Source organism: Rhodnius prolixus, unplaced genomic scaffold, assembly GCF_049639745.1.
Source record: "Rhodnius prolixus isolate KJV_2025 unplaced genomic scaffold, Rpr scaffold_6, whole genome shotgun sequence".
Taxonomy (NCBI): Eukaryota; Metazoa; Arthropoda; class Insecta; order Hemiptera; family Reduviidae; genus Rhodnius; species Rhodnius prolixus.
The window spans coordinates 12,087,242-12,105,992 of record NW_027411634.1 but is presented as its reverse complement, the minus strand read 5'-3'; the positions used below and the strand labels follow the sequence as shown (position 1 = coordinate 12,105,992).

The 18,751-nt window shown below is 35.1% G+C and overlaps 1 protein-coding gene across 2 annotated transcripts in view; it reads right to left on the bottom strand.

Moving 5' to 3' along the window:
* Window positions 1-5,124: 5,124 nt before the first annotated feature.
* Window positions 5,125-18,751, bottom strand: part of LOC141460894 (homeobox protein Nkx-6.2-like) — a 94,357-nt gene continuing 80,730 nt past the window's right edge. The window contains exon 4 of one of the 2 annotated variants that reach the window (XM_074141322.1): window positions 5,125-6,271. In XM_074141322.1, the coding sequence (XP_073997423.1) occupies window positions 6,101-6,271 (171 nt within the window). In that variant the 3' untranslated portion in view covers window positions 5,125-6,100. The remainder of the gene's footprint in view (window positions 6,272-18,751) is intronic. The other variant, XM_074141323.1, reaches the window with a different exon arrangement.

Here is an 18,751-nt window from a genome sequence, read left to right as displayed (position 1 = left end):
AAGAAAGAGGTTAAGCAAGTTTAAAGAAAATAGATTCGTCTGTGGAAGCGCTTACATAATAAATCAAAATTGTTACACATTTTTAGATGTACTAGAAATTGCAGGTTAAAAATTATTCGTCGAGTATGAAGTAAAGGGTTAGTTTTATGTTGGCTTCAACTTACAAGTCGGAGTCCCAGGTTTTATTCTAGGCGTCCTACACGTTCATATTTCTCTGCCTACGAACCTTTAAGAACTCATTGACCAAACGCTGCCAGCGTACTTCAGCGTACAGGGGCCTCGTTTTCCTCTATAATCTTCTTCCAGTAGTTCTCTTTTTTGAACTTGTGCCTCCGTATCTTCTTCCAGTTCCTCAAGCCCTTCTTCTGTTAGGTTACCAACCTTTATTCTTCCTCTAGGTTTATTTCTTAGTCCAACTTACTTGTTATCATATCTTTGTTATGCGCTCCACATGTTCTAGCCGTTCAAGTCTTTCCTCTTTAATTTCAGCTATGTTACAATGTATGGCGACGCATTTAGCTCACTAAAATCCTTGTATTTCCCAAACTCCGCGTCCTTCAGTTCAGCACCAAATGTTTTCCTTAATACAAGGAGCATTATCGTGTTGCATTGAAATTGCTGAGTGACAAGGAGCATTATCGTGATGCAACACCCACTTGTTCTTGATGAATTTCAATTGCAACGAGTTTATGGCCAGTAAAAACATTCCTGTGGCTCCTCAGCCTCCTTATTCGCCTGACTTAAGTCCTTGTGACTTTTTCCTCTTCCCAAAGTTGAAAAAAATCACCTCAAGGGAACTCATTTTGGGACAGTCAAAAACATTCAAACGGCTGTAACCGACCAGCTGATTGGCTATTCCAGTATCGGAGTTCGAGCACTGAGATAGAGATGGAAGTTGTAAAATATAAAAAAATTAGGGTCGCAATCTCCGCTTATGAAATGAAAGTGAATTATCCTTAGGGAAAGTCCATGATTATAAAGGTAAAACGGAAAGTAAGGCTGAGTTGAGCCAGGATTGGTGCAGGAAGTAAGGCTCCTCTCTTACACAAAGTGAGACTGAAGTGCCGGCGGTACACCTCCAACCAATCTTGAACGTCCCCAACTGGGTTTGTGTTTTACATTTTAAATCACTGAGGAGTGGAAGAAACGTCTCCTGCGCTTTGTGGCTTCAGAAGGAAGTTATTTTGATGGTGACAATATAGAATTGTAATTCTTTTTGAATTAAAAATCTTTCTTACCCAAAATCCAGGTCCTTCAATCTTACAAACGGACTAATTAGAACTTTCTACACAGCTTTGTGAGTTTCGTTCCCAAATATTTGTTTACATTTTCAAACTTTTTCTCATTAAAGTTTGACCGAAATTTTGTTTTAACAATCCTAAAAACTAGGATGACCTTTGTTTTTATGGCAGTTAATTCATTAAACCAGTTCAAATAACCGCAGACATTAGTACCCTTTAATTTGTGTGGAAACAAAAATCGTCAATTGCCAGTTGTAAAGAAATGTAGCCATAGAAAAGTAGCGTTACATTGGCTTTTTTTTTTTTTTTTTTTAAAAAAAATGTGTATTCAGTTTCCCTTAATGGCCAGAATAAAGAAGTAAACTGTAATAATAAAACATAAAACAATGAATAATAATGTTACGGTCAAAAAATTCATTAAAAATGGAAAAGAATAGTTTAAAATAAATGAAGAATAAAGAAGCAAAATGACATTGCGGAGGCTGTGGTATGGATTGTGGCCAGTATATTGGTCCCTTAAGGTTTTTAAAGGGCGAAAACTTTTAATGAAGAGACAGGTTTTCTTTTTTTTTTCCTCCTTTCTCTTGTAGAATGAAGAAGATAAAGACTTGATTTGCATGGAAAAGAGGCCCTTTCCCTTATTGAACGTTACAGACGGAAGGATGCGGCTTTACTTTCATTATGTAGACCATAGTTGTTACAATATATATATTTAAAATGTAAAACACAAACCCAGTTGGGGGCGTTCAAGAGTGGTTGGAGGTGTACCGCCGGCACTCCAGTCTCACTTTGTGTAAGAGAGGAGCCTTACTTCCTGCACCAATCCTGGCTCAACTCAGCCTTACTTTCCGTTTTACCTTTACAATCATGGACCTTCCCTAAGGATAATTCACTTTCATTTCATAAGCGGAGATTGCGACCCTAATTTTTTTATATTTTACAACTTCCATCTCTATCTCAGCATATCTCCTCTTCCTTTATCTTTCAACGTCATTTCCTGCTCCACTCCTGAAGCTCTACAGTTTCCCCCTTGTTTGTAAATTAAGGATTACTTCGATATTTACACGTGTCAACGATTTCTACTCATAATTTTTCCTCATTTTTCTTTTGCTTCCAAATTATGTATGCACATTAAGTATTCATTTATTTATTGCAAAAATCTAATCACAATTAGTGAGCTCGTTAGCTCTAGTGTAGTTGTTTTCAATTAATACTAATTTTGCTTTTACAAAATTTATAATCTTTTTCTTTTTTATATAGAATAACACCTAAAGAAGCTGTAAAGACGATGATATTTCAGCACCTGTTAAAGGTGAGAACTGCAATGCAGTCTTTTGGGACTCAGTTCAAAAAACCTTGGTCTTGGATTTAACTAAAATTTGGAATTTTTAGAGGAAAATATGAAAATTTATATGATTTAAGTTTGCGTCGTCAATTGGACTTACTACCACCTTTAAATATTTGTAGTTTATATATTTTTTAAGTACTAAAGATGTACTAAATTGCCGTATTGAATGAATTCAGGTCCAATGAAGATAGGTTTGCCAACTGCCCTTTTTTGGAAAGGACAGTCCTTTTTTAACACCTGGTTGTCCTTGTCCTTTCTTAAATTAGGAAAGGACGCCTTTTGTCCTTTTTGCAGATATTATTCACAGAAATCTAATTTATTTTATTGTATTTTTGATTTAAGTTCTGACTTCCGAGACTTCTTCATTTGGCGTGTTGTTTTTCTTTTCTAACTGAACTGAATAGGACAACAGGTTATTGATGTAACGATGAACAAAATGCAAAAAATGGTACTGGATTTGATGATTCTGATTAATTATGTTCTTATGGCAGATGAATTCCTTTCATAATGCCGAAGCTGTTTTGAGGCCTACTTTTTTGCAATTAATCGGAGATTTCTGCATCAACTTTTAAAATAACCTCTATGCATTGTATACCTTTCGAAAGGAGATTGTATGTACGTAGATGTTTTTCATGAATAGTTCACGTTTTAGATTTATATAATATTTTTGAGAAAAATGAAGTCGAAAGTTTTTGGAAAAAAAATTAGAAACTTGCTATTCCTTATATTTGGGCCGCAAAGTGAAATACTTGATATTATTATTTAAGAAGGAAATTTAACCTTCTTTCTAATGAGCTTATTGAAATTGTTGTAGCTTTAATAGTTTAAGAAATGTAGGCAAATGTTTGCTAAAAAGTAGTGATACCTTGAAAAAACGTAAAATTAAAAATATCTATAAAATGGAGCCGAATCGAGCCACAGTTTATATAGAATTTTTTGTTGCAAATGATGCCCAGAATCGCCTCCCGAAGTAAAAGGTAGTCTTATGCTGAACACCCTGTATATTCCCTGGCCCCAAAATCCTGTCGTCGGCCCTGTATGTACCTAATTTTTTTTAGGGTGTTTTTTTTTTTTGGAACTTTATAGAGTTGGCAACCCTAAGTGAAGATAATAAACAGCAGGCCGATGTATCGGTCTAGGACTCTTCCATCTCAGCCTTATACCTCGCGAATCAAGTAGCTACAAATTTAATTAGAAAATTATCAGAATTTTTAAGTATAAAATATGTATTTTTTTTTTTTTTAATTCAGGTAAAGGCTCTTCAAGACAGATATAAAGTATTAGAGGTAAGAAATAACATCACAAAAAGGGTCAATGTTTTACAAGAACTGCTGCTAGCAAGACTTCCGCTCGTGGTTCCGTGAAGAACAGTATTTAAAGAAGGACATATCCTAGCAACGGGATCAGTTTTCTCTCGTTCAAGTTTCATTTTGATTTGTGATAATAATTCTATTTAATCATCCACTTCTCATGTTCTAAGTCTGTTTGTGTTTCTATATTTTGATATTTCAATTTTCTGTAATTTTCCCAAAATCCCACAAGATTGAACGTCTTGAAATTTTGTGTAACTATTTTGGGTTTCCATGTTTACAGGAAGGTTATTAATCAGCTGTTTAATACTAGTAGACTAATTCATTTCTAAAAAAAAATTATTCTGAATTGGCAGTAAATTGCTTGAAAATAAGAAGGCGTTTTTTCTGGATATTGTTTTAAAGATTTCTTGTATTTTTTTTCCGTTCATTATAAAAGCGTATCTTTATAGTTGGTACATTTACAAGTCGATACTGTTCCCGTTCTTGGTTATTTTTCTGTCAAGAGTTATTGAGAGAAACTTCAACTGAAAACACTAGATTTTTCTTCTAGAAGTTAACCTATCTATCGTTAAATGTACTTCTAGCGTGCCTACTTTGTTTTAGTGCAGTGATGGCGAACCTTTTTGAGACGTGGGTCAAATTTTGTTCATTTTTTTTTTTTAGTACTAGCTCTTTGGTCACTAATGTCCATTTGGACAGGAGTTAAGTTTAAAAATTTTAAACTGAATATTTTCAAAACTAAACATCTTTAAAATTCAGTTGGCTTAACGGGTAAAACGGGACTGAAACAAGTGCTATGGAAGTCTCTTTTTACAAACATAACTGAACAAAACCTTACAAAAGTGTGTTTTAGCTGAAGAAAAATCTAAATATGGTTATTTGCTTTGGGTTGTCGATTTTTTTAACAAACAAAATATGAGTAAAATTATACATTTTATTTGATATTTTGTAAACACTTTTGCTTTATTTCAAATACTACAAAAGTATTTCTCGTCATTTGCGTTTTAGAACTGTAATGATCAAGCTAAAGGTTATAGATAGCATTTAAATTGCTTTTGCCTAGCAATTATGGGTCAGTGAAAAAGCTTGCGCGGGTCTTTGGTTCGCCATCACTATTCTAGTATATGCAATTGGAAATTTTAAGACTTTTAGAAGCTTATTTTTTCACACTATTAAAGGTAAAGTTAAAGAAAATACACAAAAATAAATTAATGAATAAATTTTATGTATATTACAAACATGTTTTGACTATGCTTACGAACCACACAATAACAGAGGAAGCCTTTTTTTGACAACATTTATAGTTAAAACGCTATCTGGTTTTCTTTTTTGTGGTTTCATTTTTGTTTTTTGGGTGTCTTATCTTACATTTAATAATTTTAGTTTCTTTCTCTTTTCAAATTTTTATATAATTTTTCTTTTTTGTTTTTATTATGTATACATCTTTTAGTTATTTATATAATAATTTAAAAAATTATTTACATAAACGTGAAAAAATAAAAGTAAAACAAATAATGAAATTATAGAAATTAAAATATTCTTTGGTACAACAACGGATTTAATTTACAAAAAATTTATCAACAAAATAAATAAATTTATAATCTCCATGCGTATTTATAGAACATAAAGCAACACTATCCGTATTTACATAAACAGTTTAGCTTTATTTTAATATATATATTTTTTTAATTTAAATAGATTGTCTATTTATTCACCGGATGAATAAATAATAAAATACAATTTACAAATTTAAATTAATGCTCCTTTCTTTACTTTTTTTACAACAATATATATAGAAGTGCCGAAGCACATTTCCTCATTTTTTTTGGATTATTTTTTACATTTTTCATTGCTTTTTCTATCTTTTAGATGGGAAATCATCAGTAAAGAGGTGAAGAGGTAAGTGCTGATGCAGGATGTAATGGAGGTATGGGTGGTGGTAGGTATGTGGAGGTAGCAGGTGAATGTTGATGCTGTTGATGATGATGATGGTGGTGATGATGTAGATGTAGTAAGGGTGGTGGCGGTGTGGTAGTTGTGGTAACTGATGTAGCGCCAACTATAGCCGATATCGCGGACGCCGCTATTGTTGGCGATGATGTGATTGATGCTGCCGGAGAACATGAGGACGATGATGGCGATGCTGATGATGATGCTGCTGCTGCTGCTGCTGCTGCTGTATTTATTCCCACTGACGGCTAGATAGCCTGGCCACAATGGGCGGCCAATTCTGCTCGTAATCTTTTTGCCGCACTATTTCTAGCCTCTTCCTCTTCACTTTCTTCGGCTTCCTCTTGTTTCCGTTTGGCGGTGGCCATTTCCGCTGCGTGTTTTTTCCGCCATTTTGTCCGTCTATTTTGAAACCAAACCTGCAACAAAAATAAAGCGATGGTTAGTTGAATATTAAGAATTTGGCGTAATGCAAAGTATTTGAATTGCAAACGAATCGTTATCGTTCTATTTTTAACATTATTTCTGTTTCAATGATCAACCATTGTTAAAAACGTGATCCAGTTTCAATTTTCGCCAAAAAAATAATAATTATATCTTTTTTTTTTTTTTTACTTGATAACCATTCTGAAATTATATAAATATTTATTAAAATCGCTAAAACCCACAAAATTTATAAAGTTGATCATCCTGTTTCGCAGATTTGTCTTCGTATTTTATATTTTACTTAAATATTTATTATTATAAGGTAGGTGATGAGGCTGTAGGTTTAACTAAACTGACACGTTAGAGAGAAGCTTAATCCATCCTCTTTTCCAGAAATGCATTAAAAACAACATTTTTCAAGGAAAATATTTCAAAAAAAAGAAAAAGCAGACCCATAATTTTGCAATGTGCACACAAAATTTAAGGGTACTTGTTGAATTCTTCGAAATGGTATTTTGGGTTGACTGATTTTATTATTTTATTTTTTTAATTTAAGACATGACAACATCTGAAGTTATTATCGCTGGTGCTTTTTTTCCAGAGCAATGCCAGTCTTCCGATAGTGTACTGTCGTTGCAGACAATACTATTCCATCACCGGGGACAGTGAGCTGTAAGAAGCTCGCTAGAAAGAGAAATACCCCAGAATCGCTGCGTTGGAATTCAGTACAAAATAATCAACTGAACTAATTCCTTAAATATTTGCATGATCGTAAAAAATTTGTTTAATAAAGTTTAATGTAAAAAATAATAAAGTAGGAATAATTCCAGTTTCTTTTAGAAGAATTTCCTCTGCACCATTATTTTTTAAATCAATTTTTCTTTTGTTTTTTAAAAACAAAAGAAATAATAAATTTTTAGTAAATTTAATTTACGCCCAATTCCCTAGAGGTATTGTTTTGTTACAAGGAACACCTGTCGACCGGAATTCTATCCTGCTGTGAAAAGCTAGGTGAGGAAAACAGAATGTGGAAAAAATAAAAAGAAAAAAAAAATTGGTAACTTGTTAGCAGACTGTTGAAAAGAAAATCCCCAAGGGAAAATGGAGGGTAGAGCCAGACGGACAGCAATAGACAACGGGAAAACATAAAGTTGAGACCAGTGTGGGAAATGGTTTTTAATTATGAACACTTTAAAACAAAACAAAAAAGAAAATTAATTAATGTACCAAGTTTCCTGGACTTTTACATCGCCAAAACGAACACGGTTATTCATTGAATGATTAATTTTTATTTTCTAATTACAAGGACTATTATAGCTGCATGTTTCAGTATTTAAACTAGGCAAAGCAAGTTCTATAGTAATTTAGGAAAGATCTACAAATTTTGCTCGTTATTCCAGAGTGAGGCAGTTAAGAAATTGATTATAATTTTGTTTTAGAACTTAAAGAATTGTATTTTTTGTATTCAGAATGTTTAGATTCACTAAAACAGCAATCCTCTTCCTTGTACAGATCTGGTGCGCTACCTTGGGCTGTACATAGACAAACGACTCACGTGGAACCCACACACTAGACTTAAAAGACAAGCAATGACGAAACGTGCTAAACTGCTTTACAGACTACTTGTTCTAAATTGCCCATTGAACTCAAACGATTACTATACAATACTATCCACAAACCTATGTGGACTTAATGACCAGAGCTATGGGGTTCAGCCAAACCTACAAAACATACGAGCTGTACAAAACATTTCAGTCAAAACTACTCCGACAGATAGTTGACGCACCTTTCTACGGTGACTAACCTCACTCTCCACCACGACCTCAACATTTCCTTCATAGACCAACTCGCCAAGACTTAATACTAAAAATTCCACACTACTCTCTCGACTAGCTCTAATCCTCTAGTTCAGTATCTCGCCTCCTCTGACATCCCTAACAACCCTCCTCGCCGACTGAATCGCCAGTGGTCCCGCGATTTCCTCGCAGTCTGAAGGCCTAAAATTAATATCCTGTAGAAAGTGCTGCTAAAACATTTCAGTCAAAACTCCTCCGACAGATAGCTGACGCACCTTTCTACGGTGACTAACCTCACTCTTCACCACGACCTCAACATTTCCTTCATAGACCAACTCGCCAAGACTTAATACTAAAAATTCCACACTACTCTCTCGACTAGCTCTAATCCTCTAGTTCAGTATCTCGCCTCCTCTGACATCCCTAACAACCCTCCTCGCCGACTGAATCGCCAGTGGTCCCGCGATTTCCTCGCAGTCTGAAGGCCTAAATATCATTATTCTCCTCTCTCCTCTCTCTCCTCCTCACACTCTCCTCCTCGTATGCTACTGCTGGGTAGCTTCTCTCCTCCTGCACCAGTTCATCACTCTCTCCATATTTACTTATTTTATACAACTGTATGCAGATTGCAAATTACGAAATGAATTAAAAAAAAAAAAAATATCGTAAATACGAGGTGTGTTCAAAAAGTAACGGGAATTTTCGTTTTTTGAAAAAAATATTTATTTATTCATCTACATTAATATTGTCGCCTTCAAAGTAGTCCCCTTCGCATACAATACACTTGTGCCAGCGCTTTTTCCAATCCTCGAAACACTTCTGAAACTCGATCTTTGTGATAGCTTTCAGCTCTTTCAGCGATTCGCTTTTAATGTCATCTATGCTTGTAAAACGACGGCCTTTTAATGTTCTCTTTATGTTTGGAAATAGAAAAAAGTCACATGGAGCCATGTCTGGCGAATATGGAGGCTGGGGCATCGTTAAAGTTTTGTTTTTGGCCAAAAATTCACGAACAAGCAATGAAGTGTGAGCAGGTGCATTATCGTGGTGCAAAATCCATGAATTGTTTTGCCATAAATCCGGGCGTTTTTTTCGGATTGCTTCACGCAAACGGCGTTGAACTTGTAGGTAGTACTCCTTATTGATTGTTTGACCTTGTGGCAAGAATTCATGATGCACTATGCCATTAAAATCGAAGAACACAGTGAGCATAACCTTCACATTCGACCGCACTTGTCGAGCCTTTTTCGGTCTTGGCGATCCAGAATGCCTGCACTGGGACGATTGAGCCTTAGTTTCGACATCATATCCGTAAACCCATGTTTCGTCACCTGTTATAACACGTTTCAGTAGATCCGCATCGTTGTCGACTTCATTGAGTGACTCTTGAGCAACTTCCATTCTCCGCTGTTTTTGTTCGAAATTCAACAATTTTGGAACAAATTTTGCTGCCACACGTTTCATACCCAAAACATCCGAAAAAATTTCATGGCATGAGCCAATTGATATGGCAACATCATCAGCGACTTCTCTGATTGTGATTCGGCGATCGTTCATAACCATTTCTTTCACTTTTTTCACGTTTTCATCGGTTGTTGATGTGCTTGGACGTCCAGGTCGTTCGTCATCTTCAACGTTTTCGCGGCCATCTTGGAAACGCTTATACCACTCGTAAATCCTTGTTTTACTCATAGCAGACTCACCATATGCCTTTATTAACATTTCACACACTTTATTTCATTTTTTACGCAAAATTTAATACAAATTCTTTGATCCATTTTTTTTAACAAACAAAAATCGCCAAGCTCGAAAAACACGTCTAACCTTAACGGCTGCCACTTAAGAAGTAAACAATGAATATTACTGAAAATTTTATCGTACTTCAGGGGCATGTGTACCAACATAATAAAAAAAAAATTTTTACAACCAGACTCTCCAAACCCGCGAAATTTAAAAATTCCCGTTACTTTTTGAACACACCTCGTATACGTTATTTCAGAAGTGGAACACTTAATATTTTATAAACACCAATTATGAGTACTTTTGGTTATCTTAAATATATATTTAAACAGGTTACAACAAGCTAGGTTGTTTCTTTATTCTATCTCTCCACATTGATATCGTAAGTGAAATTCCAGACGAGATGTTTCTTTCAGAGCCACAATGTTAACAATCAAGACTTGCAAGAGTCCAGAAATTAATAAAATTCTTCTTAAATGTTCAAAAATAAATTAGCGCTACTTTCAATAGCTTTTTCATTTTGTATTTACGTTAAGAAAGCTAAAACGATTACGTTTTTTTTTTGTGACGTTTATTTATTAAAAAGTGTTCAATACATTCATTTTCAACATAAATATTAATGAAAAATGCTTGGGTACCAGATTAGTTGTGTAACAGTAAATATTGTAGTTATCAGAAGCCGAAGAAAAAGATAACCCCGCCATATAAAATCTAGAATCTAAAATATGACCCAGGCTTTAATGAATATACACCCATACAAATAGGGTGTTGATGTATCGTCGTCAGATAATATGGCTGTTGATAGTGTGATAGCGTCACCATAGTAACGCGCTCCTGCTATCTTGAAGACTTGATCTCTTGCTATATTTATTCCTGCAATATACACCATCAATGCTTTTATCAAATACCTCCTTTATTCCATCCACCCATCAATAATCTACATAAATTTAACGAAATTATGGCGAAAAACTTGTTCACACTAATTTAACGATTAACCTAAATTCCCATATTTGTACTGACACAAAATATTAACTATAAAAGAAAAAAAAAAGGATAAGTACTAGCACAAAATAGGGTTATAAGGAAATGCAATAACTTTTATTATGCACTCTATGAAATTATCTTCGCAAATGCATCCACTCGCACGTAAAATGTACATGGAACATTTAGACAATTGTAATAAAAATTCGCACACAGTCTACAGCAAGTAGCAATGCAGAAGTTGTGTTTACAAATCCTTAACGTTCTCCGTAAAGTTTTACAGATAAAATATTTTGAAGTGTAAAAAAGGGTAAAATGCACTTCTTTATTTCCTTAAATAAATAATTTTTTTTTAGGGAAGGGATTAGCTATGAGGTTAGCATACTGGACTCCCACGCGGAGGTCCCGGGTTCGAATCCAGCAGCTGACCCTTAGATTTTCTCTTCCTAGGAGCTTCTTACAGCTCACTGTCCGGTGATGGACAGTGTTGTCTGTAACGAGAGAACACTGTCCGGAGGCCGGCAGTGCACTGGAAAAAGCTCCGGGCGCTAATGACCTCAGCTGTTGATGCGCCAAAAAAAAAAAAAAAAAAAAAAAAAAAAAAAAAAAAAAAAAAAAAAATTTTGAAAATTTAAACAAATTGATTAATAAGTTTTAAAAGTAAAGCCTAAATTTTGTGTATAATATTTTGGATTTTCTATACTTTGTTCAACTTTGAACTGTCACAAGATTGAACTAAGTTCTTGAAAAGTTTCGCCCCAAAGTTGATGGAACCAGTTTTGAATCAGTAACAATTGGTTCTTTCAAATTACTGCATGTTTGCAACAATATAGATGAAGTGTGATTAATTTATTTTAGTATAGCCATTTAGTTGGGCGTATTTGTTTGAAAAAATGGAATTAAAAACTAAGAATTTTAATATAAGGAAAAGACAAACTAGCATAGAAACAGCGTGGCCTTATTTAGACCATTTTTCTACCTCTTTCTCTGTAGATTGGCTTGTTTTTTTACACAAACTTCAGTGCAAACCCTTTAGAAAACCCTTAAGTTCGTTGAGATGATTCTCTACTGTTTTTCACCCCAATAACAAAACCATAACTGTGTCTAACTTGAAGTTTTATAATTCCCAAATTATTTTTTAAATCTATTAATTGCTATACAAGGTTCTTATCGTTTCTGTTTCTACTGCCATTACATTCACCAGTGAATAAATGAATTATAAAAAAAAACAAATATTACTTAGTATTAGGCCGAAAAATTGAAGGCCTTTTTAACAAGATGTAACATGCAAAAGGTCAATACAAACACTTGACAGGTTGTACAAATATGGTTTTGACTGGTTTTATCTGGACATCGTATTTCAAATTTCAACAGTAACTAACTCTAACATAGTCTTTTTCTACTTTTAATGTGCATGAGTATGTGATTACTCAGAATAAAGGGCATAATCAAGATAAATCAGATTATTAATAGTTTGCAATAGAGTTAAAAGAAATTGACTATTTATTTATGAAGATACATTTTATCATTAGTATAACAAAAAAATGTATTATGAATGAATTAGCCAGCATAAGGGTCTGTGGCATTTAGTACAATAAAATCTAAACAGTAGGTACGAGGGTCGTTTGAAAAGTCCGTGCAAAGTCAGAGAGATAGCACTACTGGCGCGTATCGAGGTTAGTAGCATCTCTTGGAAGAACACATACCAAGTTTCAGCCAGATCGGTCTATTTCTTTGTGTTTGGCATTCGTTTGAATCAAGGAAGTCGAGTGATTTTCAAAAAATGGACGAAAAAGAATTTCGTGTGTTGATTAAACACTACTTTATGAAAGGCAAAACGCCTGAGGAGACTAAAGAGAAGCTTGATAAACATTATGGTGACTCTGCACCTTCGATTAGAACAGTTTATAAGTGGTTTCAAAATTTTCGGAGTGGCCGTATAGGCACAAGTGACGCTGAACTTTCTGGACGTCCTGTTGAGGTTACTACTCCAGAAATCATTGATAAAATCCATGATATGGTGATGGATGACAGAAGAGTGAAGGTGCGTGAGATTACTAGTGCTGTGGGCATCTCGAATGAATGGGTACATAATATTTTGCATCAACATTTGGACATGACAAAGCTATCCGCAAGATGGGTGCCGCGATTGCTCACGCTTGACCAAAAACGAAATCGTGTGAAGTGTTGCAAGGACGGCTTACAGCTGTTCCAGAAGAATCCGCAGGACTTTAAGCGTCGTTTCGTCACTGTGGATGAAACATGGATACATCACTACACTCCTGAGACCAAGGGGGAATCTGCACCAAAAAAGGCGAAGACCGTTCCTTCGGCCGGAAAGATTATAGCGACTGTCTTTTGGGATTCGCAAGGAATAATCCTCATCGACTATCTGGAAAAGGGTAAAACTATTACAGGTGCATATTATTCATCGTTATTGGACCGTTTGAAAACCGAGCTGCAAGAAAAACGCTCACGATTGGCCCACAAAAAAGTCCTTTTCCATCACGACAACGCACCAGCTCACACCTCAGCAGTTGTGGTCGCAAAATTAATGGAAATAGGGTTCCAACTCGTTTCACATCCCCCCTATTCTCCAGACTTGGCTCCCTCGGACTACTATTTGTTCCCCAATATGAAGAAATGGCTGGCGGGAAAAAGATTTTATTCAAACGAGGAAGTGATTGCAGAAACGAATGGCTATTTTTCAGACTTGGACAAATCCTATTATTCGGAAGGGATCAACAAACTAGAGCAGCGTTGGACGAAGTGTATAAGCCTAAAAGGAGACTATGTTGAAAAATAAAAAAGGTTTACCCCAAAAAATTGAGTAGTTTTTATTTTTGCACGGACTTTTCAAACGACCCTCGTATTTGCTGATTTGTGTACCTTTTGGTGTTTAATCAACCCTTATGCTTAACTTTTTAAACTGTAAGTTTTTGTTAAAGAGATCGTACAAGATCTCATCTAGTGCCTAAGATTGTACATGGATTGGCTACCATTGCATCCTAAAATATCCTTAAAAAATCAGTGTTTGTTAGATAGATTGTATACGCCATAATGTGCTGGATGATTTAGCAAGAGTTTGCCCGAAGTTTAGTAAAACCAAATAGATGCAGGCTTTCAAATAAGTAAAATTAGACTAGTAGAACACTGTACAATTGTATTATTTGAAATTTTATAGGTACTTCACTTTCTAATTCGTCATAAATCCGGGACAGTTGCAGTTCTGGGCAGCCCATCTTTTCTATTCAGTACACCATTAAGATTTCCTTGGTGCAACTCACGAAAAGCAATCAAACATCCACATTTTCGATTTGGGATAGATTCTTTTTGTTTTTGTAAAACCATTTTTTCATGATCAGGGGAATTTTAAAACGTCCATTTTCATTCAAAATTTAAAATCTGCCCAATTTTCCCTTGCGTGGGATTTTACAGAAAGTAAAATTCAAAGTAATGGATATTTCTAATAAATTTCTGCAATAACGGCTAATAATTTACTTGATTGTATTTGTAGAATTGAAGTTTATATTATTTTAAATATCATCACTCGGACTTCGTATAATTATTAAATCCAATTTAGTGGGCAAAATTGGACAGATGTTAGCATTGTAGTGGGTTTGATCTATGCCCGGTGATAGTTCCTCCCCCATTATTCTAGGAGTAGAACCAGCGAAAGGGGCGGCAGAAGTGAGAGAGGCAGGGGAATTGTTGGAGCCTGGACTGTGGAGCCTGTTTAGCCACTCCTAAAACTGTATTTATTGGCTTTGTCCTTAGAGCCCTTTATTAACAAAAGGGATACGGCGGTAGCCGGCAATCTCTGTACTACTAGAGGCGGCCGCCTCCATCTCAATATGGTCCCAAAACTCCACCCACCCACTTGAACGGCCTCCACTACACAGCGCGCTCTCTCTAGACTAATTGAATTAGTTTATTACTTATTGTTGTGTTGGATTTAACCGAAAGCTTGTGGACGAAGAGGTTGGAGAATGAATAAGCGAACAGATCTTATTATTCCAAAACTAATGGCGTAAATTCGTCTTTATCTTATTATGTAAGATATATTATATGTCTCTTATTTAAGCAGCTTCTTCAACGTTACTGTACGTGCAATATGTGCAAACATAATGAGAGAAAGATGAGATTCAGAAGTTGGGCGATAGATACAGAGATATTCTTTGCTAATTATTTGTTAGAATTGGAAACCTCTTTGTTGCTAGTAACGTCATTTCCAACATTTGAATCGATCGCTTTACTTCTTCATACAACTAGCTGGTACACATTCAAGTTATAACTTCAAACATGAAATTTGAGAAATACTTTAAATCTTACTACGTATCTTTATATATCTAGTAAACTTAATGTTACACTTAAATTATTTTGTTTAAGTTTAAGGGACCTGTCAAGTCTTCAGTACCTTTAAAATTGCTTTAAAGCAAACATTCCTAGGGAAAATGATATAGTTCAAATTTATAGATCAAATTAAGCCGCAATCTCAGGAATTCAAGTCCTGCAATGCACGCCTTTGCATTCCATTCGTATTTGCATAATTGAAGAGCTTGGTGCAAAAAGGAGTTATCTACAGTTTTTTAAAATTTTTAGTAGGGACAAAAAATCTAAATTTGCTTTAAGATGTATTCCTTATGTTGTGTCTGCTGTAAGGATTAGTTAATATATTGTGATGGGGTCATTTGGGGCTCAATTTGAACGCATTTTTTAAGCTTGCTATAAGCAAAAGTTATTTTGCAGCTAACACTTTTTTTTTGCACCAAAATCATAATTTTCAGAACTTGAGTACATATTAAGTACTTTAGTCAACAGATTTCTTGTTTTTGAGCTTTTAAGTGGCATTTTGTGTCTTATCGAAGCGAATGTTAGATATATTATTATGCCTGTCAAAAAGAAAAATAATAATATCTACCTAATATAAACATTAAATAAACCTAATATAAAAATTTTTGTTAGACTGATTGCGTCATCTTTTCTGATTGGAGCAAAAGAAAGTTATCTGCAGTAGAAAACTCATTTTTGCTCCAAATCTAACCTAGGTTTAGAGAATAAGTAATAATAAACGAGTCTGCATAAAGACTCGTTTATGTACCAAAAGATGTAGAATTGAACATACAACAAGGGGGCACCACTAAACACATTTTCTGAAAAAAATGTAGATAACTCCTTTTTGCACCAAGCTCTTCAATTCTGTAAGAAATTAATAGGTATTCTTTTCGCTGATAAAACTCATGTGGCAACGTTTGGAAATATCAACCAAGCTCCTTATATTAAAAGCATTTATTTAATACAGGTCAAAGTTCTTAAAAGTGCCTACTCAAAAGTTGCTAAGGAATTTATAAATAACATCAAATATAATTAACTTGCACAATGTTTTGATGTTTATATCGTTATTTTGGCATTCAATATTTGTTTATATTAAGGAATTAATGCACTTGTTAGTCGTACAAAGGTTAATTCATTTTGATAAACCGCAAAAACAAACATTGCTAATTTTGTCCTTTAAAATGATTCAGTATTCTAATGCATTTGAAAGTGAGCGAACTTTTTTTTCTCTTCTCAATTCTAATTTTTTATCATGGAAAGAAGACCTCTAAGTGATGAAAGGGCAAATTTAATTGTCCAGTTTCATTTACAGGGCCTTTCTCAGCTTGAAATTGCTAATGCTTTGAACATTGCGCCAAGTGTTGTTTGCCGAGCATTGCAAAGATACCGCGAGTTTGGAACTGCACAAAGACGCCATGGTGGTGGGAACTTTCGAAGAACCACTGAAAGAGAGGACCGCCTAGTGAGGATGAATGCCCGCAGAAACCCTTTTTTGACCGCCCGACAGTTACAAAATCGTCTTTTTGAATCCTCTGGGACTCAAGTATCTGATCAAACGATTAGAAATCGAATGAGAGAGGTTGGTTTGCGTTCGTATCGCCCAGTTAGAAGGCCTTCTTTGGATACTCGGCACAGAAGAGCAAGATTGGAATGGGTAAACTCTAGGTTGAGGGACAACCAAAACTGGGAATTTGTATTGTTTAGTGACGAGTCAAGATTCTGTTTATCGGGTGATAGCAGACGTTTGCGAGTGTGGAGAAGGCCAAACACTCGTTTTGAGACACAATTCATCCAACCGGTAACAGCACACCGCGGTGGCGGTGTCATGGTGTGGGGTGGAATTATTCTCAACAATCGTACTGAACTGCACATCATTCAGGGCACTTTAAATGGGATCAGATACAGAGATGACATTATTCGGGGGTTTGTCTCAGACTTCCGAGACAATATTGGGCCACAATTTGTTTTTCTCGACGACAATGCCCGCCCTCACCGCGCCAGATGTGTTCTTGAAGAAATTCATCGTCTCGGCATGCGGATCGTATCTACACAGGATCAACAAAAGGTCCTCTCCTCTTTGCGTAGATTGCAATGAGGAGGAGGATTTCAAACATGTAATAATGATATGTCCACGTTATGTGGTAGAAAGGAAACGAATGTATGACGATATATACAGGTATTTAGATGCACCATTTCGCTACGAAGACATTATATTCTCCACCAACATTTATGTGCTTAAGTCGATAGCAGAGCTAGCAATGAAATATGAATGTATTTAAAAGCTATAGCCGAATTAGAATGAATGGAAGAAAATGCTTAGAGAAGGATTACGTGATTTTAATTTTGGTTAAGCTATAAGGATGGCAGGAGCACAGAGTGCTGCTCCATCCATTAGCAGTAGTTTATGTAAATAGCAGTATATAGTAGAATGATGAATGTGTGAAGCGAATGTATTTGTAGGTAAGAATGGAGAGTGAGTGATATTCTAGTGATAAGCACCTAGACGATGCTGGCTGTATGGCGGAAGCCAATGCCAAAAAAAAAACTCGGCATTACCCACTTACCACTGCCAGCACTATCACCAGACCTAAACCCAATAGAGCACATTTGGGACAATTTACAGAGACGACTAAATAACCATCGGCCCCAACCCAGGAACACCGGAGAGCTTGCTAACGTTTTAACGTTACTATGGGAAGAAATTCCGCAAGAAGAAATAGCTGCCGTTATTTTGAGTATGGCAAACCGTTGTTCAGCTGTTCAGAGAGTAAGAGGAGGCTACACCAGGTACTGAAAAACTATTAATTGGATTAACAAAATAAAAATTGTGGAAAAACCAGTGGAGATGTTTTCCACAATTTGTTAGGCGACACTCACGGCTTTTGTTAAATCGTGTTTTATCTTTGTTTTTAAAAATTTTATTTGTTAGAGATAATGTGATATTAAAAGACAAATGAAGCAACTTTTATTTAAAAAAAAATATAACTCTTTCTGCCTTTTTTTGATCTTTTTATTGCAATTCCTTAGCAACTTTTGAGTAGTATATTTATGCAATTTGAAAACAGCTTGCATGAACAGTATAACAGCATATTGCTGCCGACTGTTGAATTCCACTAAAAATCGAAAAATTCTAATAAAATTAAAAACATTTATTTACAGGAGAAAAATGATGTTCAAAAGCGTCACTCCTTAGTTACTGGTTTCCTAAACGCTAGCAGCTGAATCTTCAAAAATAAAAACTTTTTAATATTTGACTCATCTCCTCATCTTCCAGACAATCCTCCTCGTCGCTTGAAGCGGAAGTGGCCTAGGGACGTATTGATGTGAGTGTAATTGATGAGAAAGAGTTCCGTCAATGGGTGGTTGCTCTTTCATGACATTCACGTGAATTTGACCTGTACGATCAAATTTACTTGATACTACATTTGTTGTAGTTGTAGGCTAACTAAGTGGGGGAAAAAAATATTGGAATCTATATTCAAATTTTGTTTTAGTGGCTATAATAGAAAATCTTGTACATTTTTACTTTTTTTTTGTTAATAATATTTGACTTCTTCTTTCAAAATAATACCAGAGTATTAGGTTTTGCAAAAAGGAACAGGAAAAATGTTAAGGATTGCT